Source organism: Amblyomma maculatum, chromosome 1 (genome assembly GCF_055883805.1).
Source record: "Amblyomma maculatum isolate TAMU_Amacu chromosome 1, ASM5588380v1, whole genome shotgun sequence".
In the NCBI taxonomy this organism is placed as follows: domain Eukaryota; kingdom Metazoa; phylum Arthropoda; class Arachnida; order Ixodida; family Ixodidae; genus Amblyomma; species Amblyomma maculatum.
Genome location: NC_139344.1, coordinates 443694706 through 443716389, shown reverse-complemented (window position 1 = coordinate 443716389; position 21684 = coordinate 443694706). Strand labels below are relative to the sequence as shown.

Genomic DNA, 21684 nt, shown 5'->3' with positions numbered 1-21684 from the left:
TAAAAAAAAAGGGTAAACAACTCTTTCGCGGGGAAGAGAATGTATCAGACATGGTTCTATCTGACTGAGGGCTGTACATTATGTATTCATGTTTAAAATCATGCTACTTTCTCTGAGCATAGTGAATTTGTTCATGCTGAATTCTGTGTGCAGATCACTTGTGTGTATCCGTGTATGTCAGTTTTATTTTGTTCTCATTTGCACATGTAAAGACATTCACTGCAGTACGTAATGAGTGCAATTGAACCTGCTTTGCGTTTTTTTTTTCTCCCTCCAAGTGTTGTTTTTGTTTTCCATCGTTGCAACGTTTTCTGATGCGTTTCTGTGCGAAATAGGTTCCGAGGCCTCGTCAGGTATTTGTATACGCATTTCGGCTCGATTATCTAGCCAGATTGAGAATTGAATGCATATATGCATATACTCTAACAGTAACTCTCTGTCAACAATAAATGAAATAAAATAAAAGTGTAAATATACACACCTTTTACGCCACATACATATTTCAGGTGCCCAGAGTAACTCAAGAATGAATTATTTTAGTCTTTAAAGAGGCAACCAGGAACATTTTTGTCATATTCTTTTTATGCTGGTCACTCGTAAGGTTTCCATACTAACACTGGCAACGTTTTTTAGGTAATTCAAGGCATCGATTGGATGGTAGCTCTTGACTATTCTCAATCCAGTTCCAGAGAGGAATTTGTAAAATGAGTCACTCATTTTGCTGTGTCAAACGCGCAATATGTTGACGGTCATGTACAAAGCATGTGTTGGCACCGGCGACTACAGAAGAGCTTAAATTTATCTGGGTCCAAATGAAGAAATTACTCGTAGATGATAATGCTGGAATAAATGTAACAAACGAGTCCAACTGTAATCATCCTAAGTGTGCAGTATATGCACTGTAAAAAGAAAAAGCAGCTAAAGAAGTAAAAGTGAACTTACATTCATGTGGCCGTATAGACTGTATATCAAAATGACGTCACTCAGTGCGTTAGAAACGTGGAAAGCGTTGATTGCTTTTATGACCCAGTGATCTACAGTGCGCAGAGAACAAAAACAAATAAGCATTCAAACTATGAAGAGCAGAAATTACTTTTGGGTGCCAGCAATTTTTCACCATAATTATGGAAGGTCACTTTATGGTTACCTGAACAATTACTTGTGACACATGCCAGCAGCCGTGAGGTTATGATGACTAGTCAGTTCACTTATGGGAAAGTTAAGCAGCGTCTAAGTTCACTGTGGTGTCACATGTACCAGTCAACATTACATTTGTTTTTCAGGAGCAATTGAAACCACCAATCAATTGGACTTCACTTCGCAAGAAACCATGGAAGAAAAGCTCCAAGGGTATGGTTGCTGAGGAACACCTCTGTTAGTAGCTCTTGACCTTAATAAAAGTACTTTTTTTTCCAAGCACCTTCACTTCTGCCTGCGTTGGGGGAAAAAAAATTACTGATACAAAATATAATCAAAGGGCAGGGGGACTATTTAAATTAATCGTTTTTAATCAAGAATAAAATACGCACTTGGGTCAGCTTGCGATCGATGGCTTCCCTATTCCCGCTCTTTGCTGGCAGAAAAATTCAATTCTTTACAAGCTTTAGACCGAGTGGTTCCGCTACCGAAGCTCTTTGGTTTCTCCCAAATACAGGTTTAGAGACTTTTTCTACTCTTTTAACGACCAATGAGGAAGTTTTAAGCGTTATAATGAACCCAAAATCTACAAGTTGCACCAAGTTTGATGGTTTCCAAATTAAACCCGTTGCATTTTTGGCGGATCTCTTAGCACCATGCTTAAGCTACATCCTCAACTTGTCGCCTACATCAGGGATATTTCCTGCATGAATGAAATATGCAAATGTAACTGTTGTTTTCAAAGCAGGTGGTATAAACATGTTGACAAACTATAGGCCAATTTCTATTCTTACTGTTTTTTCAAAGACGCTTGAAAAAGTAATGCTCAAAAGAATCAATGGGTTTTCTTCTAAAGATGCCTTAATAAACGCCAGTCAGTTTGGATTTCAAAAGGGCATGTCCACGCAATATGCTTTACGCTTGCAAAAGAAAATTATTATAAATAATATTGAAGTTAAATTTTGACTCTGGGTATTTTCATCGACTTTACAAAAGCTGTCGACCTTCTTATTTATGAAATACTACTCTGTACACTTGAAAACTATGATGTCCTGGGTCTTTCCCTCAAACTATTTGGTTTTTATTTTAACATGCTCCGGCAGGTCGTTTCGGTCGATAATCACAAGTCTAGCTCCCTTTTCATTGAATGTGGTATCCCGCAAGGTAGCCTTCTCGGCCCGTTTATCTTTAATGTCTATGCTAACGACCTTGCGAGCATAGCCGATCATACAAGTTGCATTCAGTATGCTGACCACAACTTTTTTTTAAGGGTATCTTCTGCCGTCGAACTAATCAATAGTGCAAATTTGTTTCTTTGTGCTCTCCACAAATGGTCCACAGCTAATGGTTTGATAGTTACCTCTAACAAGACCAAAGCCATCTTTTTCGACTCCTTAGCCTGGATATTACTGTAAACAATAACCTGCACCTAGAAAATAACATTATTAAAATTTTAAACAAGCTCAAATCGCTCGGTGTTGTATGCAACTCTCGCATGAGGTGGTCTGATCATATAACGTATATTGAAAGCCAGCGTAATAGATCTGCTGGCTTCCTGTCAAGACTTCGGAACGAAGTTTCCCCAAATAAGCTCTTTATTTAGCATACTATAATTCAATACCACATGAACTACTGTCACCTCGTTTGGTGTACAACATCCAAAACAAATTTGAACACCATACTCGGTCTCCAAAAGAAGGCCATTAGACTGATCGCTGGTGCATATGTTGCACTGCCCACACGGAAACAAATTTTCCGCAATATAGGATTCATCGTATGCATACCATGTTTGAGTATCGTTTACTTTAGTGCCTTAAATTGTCACCTCAATGCTTAACCGACTTCTTTAAGAATACTGCTCTGCTTAAGCCTTACGAAAAGTTCTTTCGCACCAGAAGTAGACAAATATGGGATGTTCCTCGAATGAGGACGTTATACGGTAACCAGAGCCTTCGTTACAGAACCCAAAAATCTTTACCGCGTTAATTAAGTACTTTAAGCTATATTTCATCAATTGCGAACTATCTTTCTGTACTTTCTATTCCTTGCCTTGAACATTACCATAAGAATAGTCACTTTATTTTCGTTACGTTTTTCCATGTTGCGTACACACTCTTAGATGATTGTTGGCTGTTAGTTTACCGTGTTTGTTTTTAATTTGCTGTTTCATCAGCATAATTGTGCTGTTTGCGTGCTTCATAATTTTTATGTTATATATGTATGAGTTCGCCTTGATTTCACACGTCTTGTTGCTCTGCCTTTACTGGGTCTCGAGAATCTCTCAAACTATCGTTGTAGCTTTTCACTCGAGGCCCATTCCCTGTACATTACTGGAAATAATTGTTTTTCAATTTTTCGATGTTTCAATAAACATTAAGCTAAAACAGGCACGAATCTGCGTGACGACGCATAAACAATGAACAAAAAATGTTTTTAATCAAGCACAACAAATATAAAATAGTAAAGATACACTTAGGCGTTTGCTACAGGGCCCGACATTCCGCAGCAGAGTTCTCTTATCGGTTAAATGTTTCAAATTGACATTTGTTTAAACTTTAATTTAGCCCAGGTAATCTTCAAGCCAACTATCGTCAGACCAGATTCCACAAAAATTTTAGATATATGATTCTATCTAATATTCCTGAGACCCTGTATTACATACCTTCGCGGTATTAGTGATCATAAAGTCACTTTCCTTTTTGTTCCAACATCGAATACGAAACATACGATGAAACTAAATCTTTACGAGAGAGGTAACTATGATGAGATAAATTACAAGCTTAGCGCACATTTTCCCACATTTGAAGCTGCATGCCAGAATTACGCAAGGCGTGATTAACTGGTCGACGTTCAAGAAGAAACTTGAAGACCTAACTAATAAATTCTTTCCAACAGCCCATCTTTGCGTCCGTAACCGAAAGCCAGTGTTAACCAACAACCTAAAAATGTCTAGAAAAATTGGAAAAAGCTTCTTCATCGAGCGGCCAAGAATAATGGAAGCGAAATCTTTGGCAAGCCTATTACGAAGCTGAAAACACATCTAAGAGAGATAAAACGCGCGAAATGTTCTTTCTATTGTTTTACACTCCCGTAAATGTAATATATTAACTGCACAAGACTTTAAAAAGTACTAAACACTCGCCCAGATGGCTCTGTCGCTTTCATCAATAAATCAAGTAATGAGATCACTGATAGTGAATGCGCCAATGCGTTTAATTGTACATTTCCCACAGTGGTTCACTGAAGAACATAACCCATCCTTAACGCTCATCTTGTACCCTTTCCTTCCTCGTCTGTCTCGCGCTAAGTCTCCATATAAATAATGATCTACCAACTGGCCCAGAACACCACTTTGCTTATAACACCCCCTTTCCAATGTCAACAACCAGAGTTTAATGTACCATACCATCTATCACATATTTCTCAGATAGGGCTTCACCCATAATCAAGAAAAGTACTCAAACTAGTATCTTCAACTCGCACTGAAGAAATCAACTGTAAATTACTAAGAAATACCAATGAAGTGATCACACCACGTTTGTCTTTCTCCCAGTCACTCTCCTCAAGTGTCATCCCGGGTCAATGGAGAGTGGGAAAGGTTGTGCCAGTGTACAAATCAGTGAGAAAATTCTCCCTACTAGATTACCAACCTATTTCACCAACAAGCGCACCATGTGGGATCATGGAAATGCCATCAACTCTCGAACTATGACCATCTTAGATTCCAATCATTTTTTGGTACTCCTCACAACATGATTTCTGCAAAGAGGTCGCTTACGTAACATAGCTAACACTTCTCGCTCATGACCTGCACCTGAATCTGTACTCTAACATTCAAGCTGATGCGATATTTCTAGACTTTGCTAAGGTCTTCGATAAAGTATCTCACGAACGTCTGCTATAAAACCTTCAGCTGTGAAAACTGCGCCCTAACGTTCTATTCTGAATTGAAGAATTTCTAACAAATTGTTCATAAATGCTACTTGTCAATAATAAATTGTCTACACCCTTACCGGCAACTTCTGGTGCCCCCCAAATGTCTGTTCTTGGTCCGCGCCTTTTATTTTAATATATATTACCGATTTACCTCACAATGTCCGATACAGTGCGCATGATTGCAGATGACTGTGTTCTTTACCGTACTAACAATACTGCATCTGACGAAACCGTTCCACAAAGCGACATTAACAATCTACAATATAATAATAATTCTATATATCCTTAATAGCTGGTACATGTAAATACACGTCGTTCAGTAACTGTAATACCCCTTTCTCTTTCCTCACAGTATATCTGATATATCATTACAGCTAATCCAACCTTACAAGTACCTAGGAGCGACCTTGTCAAAGGATCTGCCTTGGCGCACGCATGTCACTAATATTATCTTGGCATGTAATAAAACGAAAGACTTTCTGGAGCATCCTCCGCGTAGTGCTCCATCACATGTAAAATTTTTGGCTTCGAATACACGTCGCCTATTTAAAACACACCCCAATTTTATATGATTGACTCATTAGGATCAGTTCGACATCACGCAGTAAGATTCATTACTGTTTGTACTCATATAGAATAAACTAAAATCTGGCCGTTTTACGCTCTAGTCGACGCCGTATCACCACCCTGTCCTTGTATCACAAATTGTTTTCTTCCCTTCACCCTTTTTTATTTTCTTCCCTTTTCGATGGAAGGGAAAAGCAAGTCGCACCAATGTACTGTGCAATGGCAGTGCACGTTAAAAAACACAAGGTGGTCAAAAGATCCATAACCCTCGACCATGGCGTCTCTTATAACCTGAGTCGCTTTAGAACGTTAAATCCTATAAATCAAACCAAGTCATATTTTCTTCCCTTAGTCAAGTACCATACATCAAGACAGCAGCCCTCATATCCCATCTCACTAGCCATCCTTTAGAAATTTCGCTCCCATGCTCTCGAATCCCAGCCTTCCCTGGCTCCATTTTCTTCCGGACCGCTAAAGACCTGAACGGCCTTCCCCCATGGATCACTGCTAGCATGCGCCGTCAACATTTTCGGCAGTTTCAACTCACCAATTGTTTTTCTATGCTTGTTTATTAATGAGATATGTAATTTTTGTATATAACTCCACTTCATATGTAGTGCCTACTTTAGGAGGACCTTCAAGGTAATGTAATAAACTGAACAGGAACCGCATGATAGGTATTTAACTGTTTACTGAGCGCTCTGTAGCAATGAAAAATGTATCAGGCAGTGATTCAAAAATTGAAGGTAGATAGTAAATTCTAACAACACAGCCATAATTGGTGCAGCATCGAGGGATATTAAACCGAGCCTGATGGTAAAAGGACATTCAGGCACCTGCAGTAATACAATTGCTTAACGAAAAATGGGTGAACAAGCTACTATTAAGAAATACATTACTATACTTACGTAACCGCCCGAAGAAAGGAGACCACTTTGACAGTAACGAGTTGATTGACCTTGCGTACACCAGGAAGCAGTTTAGCACCTATTGCATGGTGAGAAAAACCAACCAATATTTCAGTACACAAGTAATATTACCTTCGGTTGCAAATAGACGTGAACAGAAGCAGATATTAACGGATCAGCAAGTAAGCTTACAAAGAGAAGATTGGCTCAAAAGGCCCTTATCCTTCTCTGTTCTCTTGTAGTTTAAACAAGTCGTTCCTCTTCAATACAGGACAGGAAATTCCACTGAAAGAGGCTCTAGAAAAGTCTACCCGCTCACAGTTCTATCCATTGCCTCTAACATTACATGAAGCACAGAATGCAACATAATTCCTATTGCAATTGGCCCGTATGCATTAAAACGATCATATGCTTCGCCAGTTATTCTGTGTAAGTTTTCGCAGCTCTAACTGTAACGTGTTGTTTGACAAGGTGTTGGTAATTAGTGGAGAGTCTGAGAGTCCACTAAAGAAACTATTTAGAGCTGACTTGCATCTGCAAAAGAAACAAACGATTAAGCGGCGATAACAGCAAATGTGCTCGCTGATCGTCGAAAAGGAAATGCCTGTCTCACTCGTCAGCGCTAAATTTAAAGACGGCGGGGAAACATTTAGATAAAACCACAAATGGTGACTAGCATAACCTGCAACTAAACAGAAACGCACCCGCGAAGCTGGAATCTATCGAGATACAGATCGTGGCATCACACGCAACAAAGGAAATTATAAAGCGGCGTTTGGCGACAACGAGCATGGGCAAAAAAAAAGAGTGCTTAATTGATCCGTTTGCTACAATAACAAAGCTAAGGCCGCATGCCGGCGGCTGTTAAACAAAATGACGTATACAAATTTGAATGATACCTCCGGTATTATTTTCTCATGATTAAGGAATATACAAATACCGCAAGATCCGCTCCTGGTATTATTGCTGTTTAACTGATAAAAGGACAGTACGTAAGTCGATGGAAACTAACTTGCATATTTGTATGTCGCATGAAGTTTCTAGAATTTTTTAGATAAGTAAGGTTTTACATGTACTTTTAATATTAGCTTCTACATAACTTGAAACACGGAACGGTGTAGAAAGGTAGATGAGCTTGTCCAAAATAAATATAAATGGAATAGGCGTGAAGATGATATCCGATTGGGCAGTTATATTTTTACGGCTTATATGGTGCTCTACGTGATCGAATTTAACGCCATGGAATATTCAATTACACTCTGTATGCTATATTCATTTAGCCATATCAGAACAAAAATCTGCTTCTCTATGAATAAAAGCGCAAATTAGTTTACTCGAGACATATATCTTGGAACATTGAAGACATCAATAAGACCGGTTGAGTACTACTTTCTCTCTCGAGAAATAAGGTCAGCAAAGTAAGCTCGCCAGTTTTGAACCAAATGTCAAGATGGTATTTTGTCTAAGTATAAAAGTCGTTTAGCTGACGCATTCTGACAGAAGTCCATCTTCTGACCCAGGTGGCTTGAACTGTGAGAGCTTCAAATCGGAGTACTCGCCTGTTACGAAGACGCCAAATTATGTAGAGGCACACAGCTGAAATTGTTGTTGTTGTTGCAGGACTATGAATTCATTTACGAGGATGGGATACAGGGACGCATGTTATGCCGACCTAAAACTCGTGGCGACACTCTTCGTGCCCAGGGGAATGGGGAAATGGGAAGGTGGGGAGGGGAGAGTGAGCAAAAGCTTAAATTGGGTATGAACCGCTGCCGGCTCCCTTAACTTGCGATTCACCCTCCACTATTATCTTATTCTTTGAAAATAACATTCACAATATTTGTGGAGCTCTGCCGCCAATGGCTGCCATTGTCACCGCATTCCCTCAAAATATTCCTAACCACGCATTACGAAAGACTTTGGCGCACAGCACCTCACGACAATAAGTTTCAGAGTTCGTAGGATGATCAAATGAGCAACACAGCACGCAGATGGAATTGGGCCTTCTCAGACATTTCGCGGAAGATACAGTAGAATACTAGCTTCAGTTATTACTGCCGGCGAATGAAGAGTAAGGTTGTCATGATGGGATTCCTTCGTTTTGAATGACGATCCAGAGAGATAGAGAGACCCCTTAATGAAGAACAGATATTTTAGCCGGCGTTTAAACTTCGCTCACATGCTACTCTGTTAGGAAGGGGGTTTCGGGAGGTAAAGATGGAAACAGAATCGTGAGGAGATTAAAAGAAATGAAGGGGGAGATAAAATGCGGCCATTAAGTGTGTTCTAAGGTGCATCGTGGAGTAATGGTATAAAATGAAATGATGGAATGCAGAGTCTAAATGTGCTTTAGAGTTCACAGTGTGAAAATGCCAGAGGGTAATATTCAAGGTGAACTTAAAGTTTCTCTAAAATCCCAATGTATTTTAAATATGAAAATAAAAAGTTCATTGCAAGTTTGTGTTGCCTAGGGCAGGCTAAGGGACCTAAAACAATGTCCATTGTTAAAGGCATTGAGGAGAGCTTTTCCATGGTATGTTCATATTACGCGCGCTCGTCAGCGCACGCAGGACACTCAAGTACGATATGTTGCACAGTTTCAACCGAACCACAGTTGTCACAAAGCGCACTGTTCATTTGACCAAAACAGTATCGCAAAATATTTGTATATGCACAGTTCAGGCGGAGACGATCCAAAAGAGCACATAAAGAACCGTGCACTTTGCAAGCGATGTGAGCCAGAAGCAGCAACACGCACCAGCAGCATAGCTTGCCGCTACACGCGATAAAACCCATCAAAAGCATTTTCCGGGGCTGGCACGTCGGCATAAAAGGCACACCCGCAAGCAGGCTTCAAACGTATGTCCCTTGCTGCAAAACATTTGCTTCGTCGTCACATGTAATGGACACCTTTTTGTCAGGACCTTCATGAAGAATTGTTTATCTGCGGCTTGTCGCTTCTGATGCTTCGTTGATGGGAGGCCTCGCAGGCAAGCTTTTGAATGGCATTCACTCTTCTTGACTCTTAGCCCAAGGTCTGGCTTTTATCTGCGTTCCCCTCTGATATATCGCGCCCCTCTCCTTTCAGTGAAAGGTTTGAAGCCTACGACGAGCTGAAAAGCAGTCGGAGCTTATGTCAGCTTTTTCAAGCCTGTGAGGTTCTGTGATTCCCTTGTGGTCGAGTGTAGTTTCGCGAGAAATGTATGTTTTTCCGGCTAGACTACATGTTCCTTCATGTACGAATTCCCCAGTCACCAGTGCTTTGTTTTAGTCTACTGGCGAATTATTGTTTCCTGTTAGCGCCACAGAGCATTGAGGTTGCCACGCTCGTTCTGAGAAATTCTGTGATCACTCCCAGGAACAAGTATATTGTGGTATCGGCAGCTAGCACAGAACCGGGTTAATTGGAGGAATATGGGAGAGGCCTTCGCCCTGCAGTGGGTATAGTCAGACATATGATATTGGGGTACTTTCGTGCAAAATCCATTTGAGCCTACTTGGTCGAGACACGGCGCGCATTGCCACAACTTAAGAACCTCTCTTCGCAATCGACGCCGGGCAGCATTGCTGATGCGTGGAGACCAAGGCGGTTATATCAGCCATTAACTAAAAGTTGTATATATAAGCTAGTTGGTGGAACCTCTGGCGTCTGCGAAAGAACAGCGTTGTCAAAGCGCAGCCGGTCTTGTGATGTAGCGCGTCAACTTTCCTATACATAGAGTTAATAAGCCATGTACTAAACCATTGCATTAGTGTGGTCAAACGAATGCATGCTGCCGCGATAAAACTGTTCGGTCAAATTACTGCGCATATTCGAGTCGATAAAAATCTTCTTTTCGTGGTCACACGGGAAGCAACATCTGAAGCGCTATTTTGGAAATTTTAATACGTTAGGCAGCATGCACCGGAGATTTGTATTCATTGTTGGCCGGTCTTGATTTCACCTTGATCTGGTATGTAGGTAAATAATCGCATAGTCACTGCGCCGAACCCAAGCAGCACGCCGTCAATGGACCGCCAATGGTCCAATATTGGGATATATTGGTCCCAATATTGGTCAATATTGGCGTTTGATTGGGGCGCTCAAAGAGCCAAGATATATGCCAACCAATTTTATCGGCTCTCCTATCAAAACCAGTATTGGCATACTACCTTGTTTACTGGCATTCAACGGCACTCAATGGCTACTCAATATCCTCCACCCAAGCTCATTTGCTGGTTGTTATATCATGGCCATCCCGCCAAGCTCACTGGCCATCCAATATCTTGTATCCATGCTTATTAACTGGATATTCACAACTGGCATCCAGCCAGATTTATCGGCTACCCAATATTTCCAATCCAATCTTGCCCAGTGGTTTTGCATTATTGGCATCCAGCCAGAGCAATTGGCAATCCGGCTAGTTGCTTTTTCGTGATATGACTAATAGGCACCTGCAAGGCCACCCCTACTTATGCAGTGCAGATATTTTTCATGCAGCTTTTTATTTAAATAAAGCATGCTAGGATATCCATGCACAGAAAATAATACAGCTGAAAGGTTCACTGCATGGTGATTTATTAGGTGTGCACGTGTTACAGGGCATGGAAACATTTAGGCAGAACTCTTAGACTTCAGTGCTCCTCCTGTCTTTGCGTCCCTTGGCAAGGTGTTCTCAGGTCCCAGGTTGGAGGAAGGCGCTGCGTTCATCGTAGCTTCTTTTGTGGTCGGTTGTAGGGGCAGCAGCTCCATGCAGCCTTTAAAGATATGGACTTGAGCAGCGTACATAACAATGTATTTCCTTTCGCAGATGGCACCTGGAAATAAAAGCAACATTCATAAATCCCATTAAGACAGAAAACTTTTGGAAAGTGGAAGTGCAGCTAGACCGTGGAGTAAAAATGCAAAATAAAGCACTACCTGTTGGCCCTCAGGCAACTTGCTTGTCTGATTTACTCAGGTTGAAATAAGCTGCATGCTCAGTGAGGCCGGCCATATTAACTTGGTTACATTGGTTGCGACATCTGGCAGTGCACGGCTTCCCATGTGGATGTGTTGTTGACGCTGGAAACATAAAACAAAATGATATTTGCCGTTATCTATTCGTTAAACGGTAGTCAGTGCTTGCCCGCTTATACTTGTAGGGCCTTTGTGATCGAACACCCGTAGAAGAAAGACGTCGTCATAACTGGAAGCTTCAAATCAATAGCTTTCCTTTGAATAGATTGCCGCAAGAACTAAAAGAAACTACAAAGGAAAAAAACAGACACAAAAAATGGCAGTCGCACTCCTACCGCGGCTGCTAAAATTAGTGTACACCGCATCATTACTGCAAACAGAACGTTTTAAAAGTTGTCGAAGCTGCAGCCAAAACAACGTACGACACAGATGCTTTGGGGTTTGTATGATACACTCGAACTGAAAAAATAAAGAAATCCGTAACTTAGCATCACGTTTGTTGTGGGAACAAGTTTGTACGTGTGGTAAAGTATAAGAACTATGGTAGCAACTGTAAATAACCTATTTTAAGCGGCTATTTTATGACACTTCTACTACTCGGAATTAGCGCAAGAGAAAGATCAAACACGTGAATAATCTACGCGTCGTTTAGACCAATCCAATAGCGCATTCATAACGGCAAATTACAATATTAAATATTCGCTCGCAACTAAAAATCATCTCCCAGAAAGCTAGACTTAACTCTGAGTTTTGAATACAGTTTGTAAAAGAAACTGACCACTTCAGATACACAACACACGCGCGACGAAGTTGTAACCTGAAAATCACACAAAACACGCGTCTTGTTTTACAGGACCACGTTTTTCTTTTGCAATACAAATTGGCCACCTCTGCGCCGTAAATTTTGTCATTATGACCAGAGTTTATGCATACAAAATAGTGCGCTGAAAATACAGTTCAGAACTGACTGGCGTGGTACGGTCGAAATGAATGACTTTCCGTTCTCGCAAGCATATCGGTTATTGACATGATGATCAAGGCTGACAACATACTGCACCAAATAATGCAAAAAAAAAAGTATCTTACCATACGGCTAGCGCACATTTGCAGACCTCAGTTGCAACAATCCAAAATGAATGCTGCCACGCAAAGTACATCCCAGGGATCTGATGCTTTATACACCTGGTAAGAAAAAGCAGCGATCTTACAAGGAGACAAAGCAAGAAATAATCTCAGAGAGCTCAGTTATGAACAAACAACTTAAAATGCTGGTGGTACTCACAAATATCCTCTTTCAGGCATGGCCATTAAAACGAATGGGAACTTTCACAAGGCTTGGTTTTTCGGTTCTGCTGTCCAAAGCTGCGGGAGCTCGAGCAGCTCGAGCGGGTGGGGATTGTGTGGCCGACCAGACGCCTCTGAATCAGCGGCTTGTGTCGAGTTTTGAGGCACGGTTGGAAGGGGGCAGAAGGATGGTTGTATTTTCTCTCCCTCTTTTTTTTTTGCTTGAGATCTGTCGAAAGAGTAGGCATAAAGCTCGAAAGGGGGTGAGAGAAATGAAAGAAGTCCCGCAGGACCACGTGAGCCCAGAAGGCTGCCGGCCAGGAAAGTTGGCGGGAAGGAAGGGAAGAGTGAGGGGGAGTAGAGTGGGGGGCATTGTGAGCAACGCCTGCCTAGCCGGGAGGAAAGAGAGGGCAGTGAAGGTCGCTGGCCTTCCGCGATTACTGCTTTACGGGGAGAAAAGGCTACAAGACGGGAAGTTGAAAGCCGTTTGGAGAATTGCTTTAGTCAAGGCCCTCGGGCGGAAGGCGACAAAAGGACGAGAGAATGGAAACCATATGTTCTTTGTGCCAAGCGTGTGAGGAGGAATGCGCGGAGCTTTGCCCTTGGCTTCGCTAAAACAACGAGGAGTGCGTTCGGAGCTCTTTGGTCGCCTCGACTGTTGGCTCGGTAACATTTTCCGTGGAATGATAATTTCGCTATATTTTTTTTTGTTAATGCAAAATACGTTTTACCTCATAGTTTCAAATAATAATCACATACGTAAAACAATCTTCAGTTTTCACGGAATCGTCCTCGGTTCGAACAAATGGACATATTTTTTTTTTATTAAAGATGGACACAGGTCGCTGTTCATGACGGAGTGCTCTTGAAACGTCATCACGCGCAACTGAGCGATGCAACAGCCCGTATACTTGCTGTATTCCTATTAAGGAAAAGAAAAGCGAAAACGACTATAACTATGAGTACTTCAAGGTTAAAAATTCCCATGTTATTCATTTTTATTTTTTTTTTTAAATCAGGTGGACATTTAGAGAAAGAAAAAATCCGCGTAGAACTAAGCGTGGGCATATCAAGAAATACAAAATACTCGACGAGCTAAGATCTGAAGAACTAAATTCGCAGTAAAGAAAAAAATAGAAAGAAAGCAAGGGTCAACATTGAAACTATATCTACGAACTTGGGACAAGGTTGTCCTCAGAAAGAAGCGCGGTATAATCATCTTTCAGCCCGCGGAAGCAGCGCTTGTGAAAGCGGCAGAATATTTCACAAAGGAACCCTAATTCTCAATCATGTGTTAAATTCTTCGAGAGTGGTGTTTTCTAAAAATGCCTCAAAACTGCTAAAGTAACGCACTCGCATTACTTTGAATATATATGAATTGCAATTAGCTGCCTGGTTGACATGATGGGATAGAATTATTTAGTTCTCTGAAGGGAAACGCCTTCGGTGCGGTGATTATATGGTTGGACAATAAGGCAGTGAATGTTTGAAGAATAGTTTCTGAACAATGCTTAGGAGAGCGCTGTCAAACGCTGGTCAAATGCATCATTATGAGCCATATATTACAGCTTTCGAACAAAAATAACTGCCGTAAAGAACATCGTTATTATGCAATTTCAATTTTGTTACCATATATGCTGGCGACACATGTGCGCGCATTCATTACACTGTAGGTAATTGTTTTAAATTTTTATTTTTTTTTTCGTTTGCCTTGCCCCATGCAGTGCTGTTGATTTTTTTTTTTTATTATCTTTTACATGTACACTCCTTTTTGGCAGTGTGCGATTCACGTCGCATTAGAATACGAACCATTCCATTACAGTTCAGATTTGTTTTCTTGTCAAGTTAATTAGCTAGACATAGCCTAGAATATATGTTGCTTGTATTTTTTCTTTGAGCTGAAATATTTTATGCGCTGCTGCACCGATGGCCAAAGTCGTTCAGTCTTTGTCTGTTGCTGAAGCCCACAGCAGAGCGCAAAAGAGTACAGTACAAATTTGTGTTTAGTAGATATTAGAACTCGAAGGCCCTGAAAGCAGCCCAACATATCTGCCTATAAGAACAGCTAGTACTGAGGCGTGGTATAGTCGGTGCTTATGCTGAATGCCGGAAACAGCTAGGGTAATGGCGAATCATGCAGTGCGTGTTTGATTGGCTAGCGCGATCGACCTCTCCCACCTCTGTTTAGCTTGAACATGTTGGGTTTCTTTTCATCGTAAAAAAAAGGGCGGAAATAATGATGCTACGCGTGCGTGTTTCCAATCATGGACAAACGTTTACAGGATGTGGATTCACCGGGTATATTAGATCGTTTCTGCGTTTACTATCCAAACGTAACCACTGGTGTTTGTTCAAGCGACACACACGTTCTGTTGCGTTCTTTGCATTTGAGTACCGTGTTTCTTGACTGCGCAGGATTTTTTTCGCGGACACGCATCTATTAAACATTTGCTTGTCAGATCAGATGTGTGCTCGAGCGTGCGCGTATGCTTGTACTCGTATGCGTATAAAAAGGCCCACGGAACGAAATCCCGTGCGCGAGAGTTGTGCGCGAGATGTGTTCGAGATCTGTGCATGGATATATCTGTGCATCGGATCTGTGCATTGATCTGTCAATCACTTTCAATCATCCAGATTTGACGAGATCAGAAAAACAAATCGTCTCCACCGGGAATCGAATTCCTAGCCTAGTTACGCTTTAACCAACTGCGCTAAACCCTGGATCGCGAAACTAGCACCATACGTAATTCTCATTGTCTACCGTGAGGATAGCGACGAGAATGACGCTGCAATTAGTGATAATGACAATGATGACAGAATCAATGGTAATGACGCTGCGTTTAGTTGATAACGATAATGATACGTAATGCACCGTATGCAGTAGCATTAATCTCGCCTTCGCTAATTTCTGCAGTGTAGATTCCATGTGCTGTCAGAATTTTTTCAACACTTGGCTGAAGTTTGGAACACTATCTTTGTTAGCTACGTCCACGCGTGATCGACATCCGGGCCTCTAGACTACAGGAATTGTCTCGAAGATATTATATGCAGAATTTTACATAACAATTAATCGTGCCTAAAGTCGTAAATAAAAGAGTTCTCTACCAAAATTGTCAAGTATAACCGCAGGTCATCCACAACAATTAGCGAATCACGAAAAATGTATTCAGAAAAATATATTCTACATTTTCCGTGATGGGCACTTCTGTTCATTTTGTCTGGTCAGCTCAGTCAAACAATTTTACGACAATCTATACATTAAGCCCAATAAACATTATATATATGGCGGCCCAAATTACGTATGGCGTATGAATATCTTCTACAGTTGAACCTAAACTGACGTCCGGGCCAGCGAAAAATTTAGTTGCGACGAAATTAGCCCCAACACACTGTCATATTGAGATGCAAGCATTAGAAATGTCTCTGTCGGTCAGAGCTGCTTCTACTGTTTTTTTAGCGCCGGCGCAGCCTGAAATGTGCAAAGGTGGCCAGCCATCAAAGCTCGTTAGACAATATCGACCACTAGAAACCATGATATATACAATGTTGGAATGCCATCAAAGCTGATGGGACAATATTGACCCATCTATGTCAAGATATATGCAATGTTGACAAGCAATCCATATTGGCAGAACATTGTTGCCCAACCTGTACCATTAGGGTGCAAGGCTGGCTAGCCATCACAGTCCATCGAACAATATTGAACAATATAATGCATATGTATACATTGTTGGCAGGCCGCCATGACAAGGGGGTCACTATTGACCAATATATGCCATGATTTATTTATTGCTGACAAGACAACCATAATGGCCGGAAAATATTAACCTATTTATGCCATTATATGTGCAATGCTGGCCAGCCATCAGACCTCATTAGGCAATATTGACCGCTATAATCCAAGATATATACAATGTTAGGATGCCACCAAAGCTGGTGGGGCAATATTGACCAATGTATGCCAAGATATATTCAATGTTGACGAGGCAACCATAATGGCTGGACAATATTAGGCAAGGTATGCCATGATATGTGCAATGCTGGTCAGCCATCAAGGCTCATTAGACAATATCGACCACTAGAATCCAAGATATTACAATGTTAGGAAGCCGCCAAAGTTGGTTGGACATTATTGACCACTGTATGCCTAGATATATTCAATATTGAGAAGCCATTGTTATTGACCGGACAATATTTACCAGGCTATACCATGGTGTGGAAGATATTGGCAAACAATTGCAGCTGGTTGGCTAATAATGACCAGGCTGGCTCATTGTGTATACAATAATGGCAAACTGTTCAATATGAATGGGCATTATTGACCGCTCTTAGCCGGTTGAATGCCAATAACGGATATGGGTGAAGTTCACTGGGCCAATAATGATTATGGTATAGCGTGGCTGCACATTATTGGTAGCTCAATGGCACCATTGGGCCACTTGTGGGCCAGTAATCCCCAATCAATCCCCATTATTGGGCCGATGAAATGTGCTGCCTGGGAAGAGTCCGCAATTGGCGTTTCCCGTTTTATTCAGCAAGAAGCGAAAGAAAGCACGCCAAACATCGCTCTCTACAGAAGGCTATTATTAAAGATGAACGCGGTGGCTGACTGAGCGATAGCTCCGGTTTACTGTATAGTATTACATTACTTACACTGACAGTAACGTCCAGCGACTAACGGTGGCTGATGTGAGGCCTGTAACTAAGTCCAAACATGGCCCTTTGTCAGACGCCATTTTCTGTGCATAAGACATTTTAAGTGTATATATGCGCGTGCTATGGGAACGTGGGCCGGATATCCGATAGACATCGCAAGCCGGCCCCTGCTGGAGCGTGGTAAGAGGTACCCCTTAACATAGTGACACCGCGTTGCATCTTTTGTGTGCCCGAACATCACACACGATATACTAGGCTTTTCAAACCTTAAGTGTTATGCAGGCGCAGAAGCAGGAAAACGAAATGCAGAAACAAGCACACGTAACACGCAAATAATAAAAATAAATAACAATAAAACAAACAATTATAAGCCAATGCGCCTGGTTAACGGACCACACTGTCTTATACTTCGGGGAAAGTACAGCGTTTTTTTATTCTACCTAAACGGCAAGATGTTCAACGGTTAATACCGCTGTCATTTATTTAGAGAAGAAATAAATTCTAAGTTGAGAAATAACAGAAATAGCTCTTTATTCAGCGCCTTATCTTGAAGGCTGATCATGTTTGCCCAAAGTTCACGCGGATTATGAGGCCAGTGCCTCTTTTCACTTCTACAAAGGGCGCCTACCATGTGGGAACGACGATTTTTACTATACTTTAGTTGACAAGTGAGTCCGGTGATAAGCCCACTTTTGAATCTCGCTTATGATTTTGGAATAAAGACTGAAATTTTCGATGTCGGCGAGCCGCAATGCAATGCATCGCGGGATCTTTCCCGAGTGCAGTTGGTACTGTCGCGTTCCCGAGTCATTTATAGGAGTGTTCTTCTGTACGCAAGAGTACACAGAAGGAAAAATGTTTGGGTATGTTGGTTCATTGTCACTTAAAGTAAAGCACAAAAAAAGACAAAGGATGACGTGAATACAGGACAAGCGCTGCTATAAACAAATGTTTATTGCGGTTCTGGACTGTATATATATATATATATATATATATATATATATATATATATATATATATATATATATATATATATATATATATATATATAAGCAGATCAATTAAGGGGAAATGAGGGTGCTCGTTATAATACATGAAGGAAAGAAGCCAACAGTCGGCGAGGCCAAAGAAAGCGTTGGGGATGGTACTTTATGTCTTTTTTTTTAATGTTTACTTGGATAATCACAGAAATTAGTAATGTAATCTGTTTAGGGGAAAGATAATTGAACACAAAGTAGAAGAAAAAACGTGCCGATGGTGGGAACCGATCCCACGACCTCCGAATATTGCGTCCGGTGCTCTTCCAACTGAGCTACATCGGCCGCTGTCCCCCCTGTTACTTGCTTAGGTATTTATGTTGTCAGAATACGAACCTTGAGAGTGTTCACCAGCGCCACCCTCAGCCATAGCGGTGGACGTGGAACGTCCTTTGTTAGCGCTAGCGTCACGTAGAACGTGATCAAGAGTGAGGGCGAAAGCTGTTCTAGAACCCTCTTACGCTACCTATGGCTTCAAGACTGCCAGATCAATTAAGGGGAAATGAATCTTGTTTCTCGATGGAACGAATATACATCTTTTTTTTGTGACGACGTTAAGGCGACGATAGTCTACGATGAAACGCCATGTGTTGCCTTTCTTTTTAACGAGAATAACTGAAGCCGCCTAAGGACTTGAAGATTCCTGGATACCGCCACACTGGATCATGTAATGAACTTCTTCCTCATTAAGCTGACGTTCGGTCGGCGACACACGATAGGGCTTCTGCCTGATCGGGCGAGAGATTCCATTATCAATCGAATGATGGATGCGAGAATTTGGAATCGGTGGCTTATGATCTCTGGCAAAGTCGAAAAGCGAAACTTGCATGGAAAGCAGGTCAGTCACAATACGGCACTCCTGTGCACCCAATGATGTGTTTATCATTGCCAGGATTCGACACTCTGCAAAATGGGATGCTTTCTATTCAGGAGCATGGTTACTTAGAGCCGCCACGTAATTCGACACACCTTCCTCGTAATGAGCGAGCCTCATGCCATGAGGCAACACGGCTGGCGCGTCTGAATAGTTCACAGTCCCCAGCAAGGTGTGGCCTCTGGTGACTGAAATTATGCAATGAGGCACTAAGACACTGTTATTGCACAGGCCAGTGTTGGAGGTTCCACTACGGCGTCGAAATCCTCGCACAAATTCGTAGATGAAATAACTTGAATGAATTATCCGGACATCGCAGGCACAACTGTATCTTCAGACAAAAAAGAAAACGCTCCTAAATCGAGCGACGAGGTTTCTACAAGAGCCGACATTAACACAGTAGTAAGCGAGATCTGTCCACTACGGCAGTCTAGCGTTGCATCATAGTGTTGCAAACAGTCGTTACCTAGAATTACTTGATGCGTGGAACAAGGCAACACTGTGAATTAGTACTGCCGAAAGTTGGACGAGTTGGTTAACGTTCATGATGGAAAATAGCGCAAAAAAGTACACGAAGGACGGAAGGAAAACGCGGACAAGCGCTTGTCCGTGTCTTCCTTCCGTCCTTCGTGTACTTTTTCGCGCTATTTTCCATCATGGACAGTGAATTAGGTTCGAAACGCTTGGCCACCAATCACAACTTTCGCATAGCACACACAAAGGCACCAATGATTCACCGCCAACACCACGGATTACCACAGCTTGATTCACGCTAAACATCACTTCTTGTCCTAATCGATTCTTGAAGGCTAAACTCATAACAGAGACAGTTGATCCAGTGTCAATTAGGGCCTTAATGCGGATGCTGTCAATGAATACTTCGAGTTTGTTCTTTGACATAAACACAGGCAGAGGTATTGGAAACATTGATTTTTTCGGTGACCTCACCCCCATTGGCCACTCTTTTTAGTTTCCTGGAGGGGAAGAACGGATCCGAGGAGACGGTGAAAGTCGCTCTCTTTGGGTTAGCGGCGTCAAGCTGCTGTCCGAAGCAGGCGATCCGCTTCGCATCTGTGCAGGGCGGTATGTATCCAGAGTCGGTGTCGGATAAAATTCAGTGTCGAAATGATCAGAAACATTGGGCAGCGGGCGATGATCTTGTAGTAACAGACGCCGCCGACGGCAATACCGGGAGATGTGTTCGATCATGGGAAAGGTTGCTGGCGCCACAAGTCCGAGTAAATGCGGGCGGAAACTCGTTCTGGTTGGCGGTAGAAATCGGGACGGCGTTGCTCACGAACCACCTGGCCTGTGTAGGTGGTTTTTCGGCCCATCCGTGGTTGAGAAGTGCTTAAATCGTTATGCCATCTGCTCTCGCCAAAGCGTGACGCATTTAAAGCCGGAATCCAGGAAGTTGATGGGGTCGTGGGATATGCTTGCAGCGCGCAACCGTCCTATTGGTGTTCGTCCCAGCACGCAGAATCTTTTTCACGCAGCAATTCTTCCCTCACGATCCGGAGTATCAGATCAGCCATGGACTCCAGAGCACTGACATCAACGCTCGCAACTGATGTGATGTTGGCCAGTCGCCCAAATTTAGCAGTGACGCGGCGCAACTTCAAGGTTTCGAAAGTGCGGCAGTGCCTGATGAAGTCAGCTGTAGAGTTCAAATTGTCTTTGCTGATAAGAAAATTATAGACATCTACAGCTATACCTTTGAACAAGTGCCCCACTTTATCTTCCTCGGTCATTCGATGGTTTACAATCTTGCACAATTTCACAACCTCCCCGATATATGCGGTGCAAGTCTCGCCAGGCACTTGGGCCCGCTGCATCAGCGTTTGCTCTGCGCGTTTCTTCTTCGCAGATCCGTCGCCAAAGCACTCCTTTATCTCTTCTGTGAATCAATCTCAGCTGGTAAGTGAGTCTTCATGATTATCAGACCAAAACAGGGCAGTGCCCTCCAAGAAGAACACTACGTCCGCTAGTTTCACGGTCGCATCCCAACGATTGTACCAGCTCACCCGTATTCGGACATTTTTTATTGCAGTAGATACACATGGCGTTTATTATGGATTGTTTTCATCCAGTAAGCAGGATTGGTGTAGAGACGACTACGAATATCAAGCCCTGTTGCCTATTGTCACTAACACCTAAATGATGCTAAGTAATGTCACGAGGGCAGCAAGCGTGCTACTCGACATCTCTCAAATGTGAATGCAGTTGACAACGTGGTCATTGCACGCGGAGTTACGATGCCCTACATTCCTTAGACGATGAGCGAATTTCATGAAAAACAAAGCCAGGTACAGTGTGTTTCCTCCGTGAGGCTTCTTCTGCAATAAG

The 21684-nt window shown here is 42.1% G+C and overlaps 1 protein-coding gene across 1 annotated transcript in view; it reads left to right on the top strand.

Annotated features, from left to right (window-relative positions):
* Positions 1-1472, top strand: part of LOC146209593 (uncharacterized) — a 119446-nt gene extending 117974 nt beyond the window's left edge. The window contains exon 2 of the mRNA XM_084587425.1: positions 1284-1472. Within this exon, the coding sequence (XP_084443551.1) occupies positions 1284-1379 (96 nt within the window). The 3' untranslated portion in view covers positions 1380-1472. The remainder of the gene's footprint in view (positions 1-1283) is intronic.
* The last annotated feature ends 20212 nt before the right edge of the window (positions 1473-21684 follow it).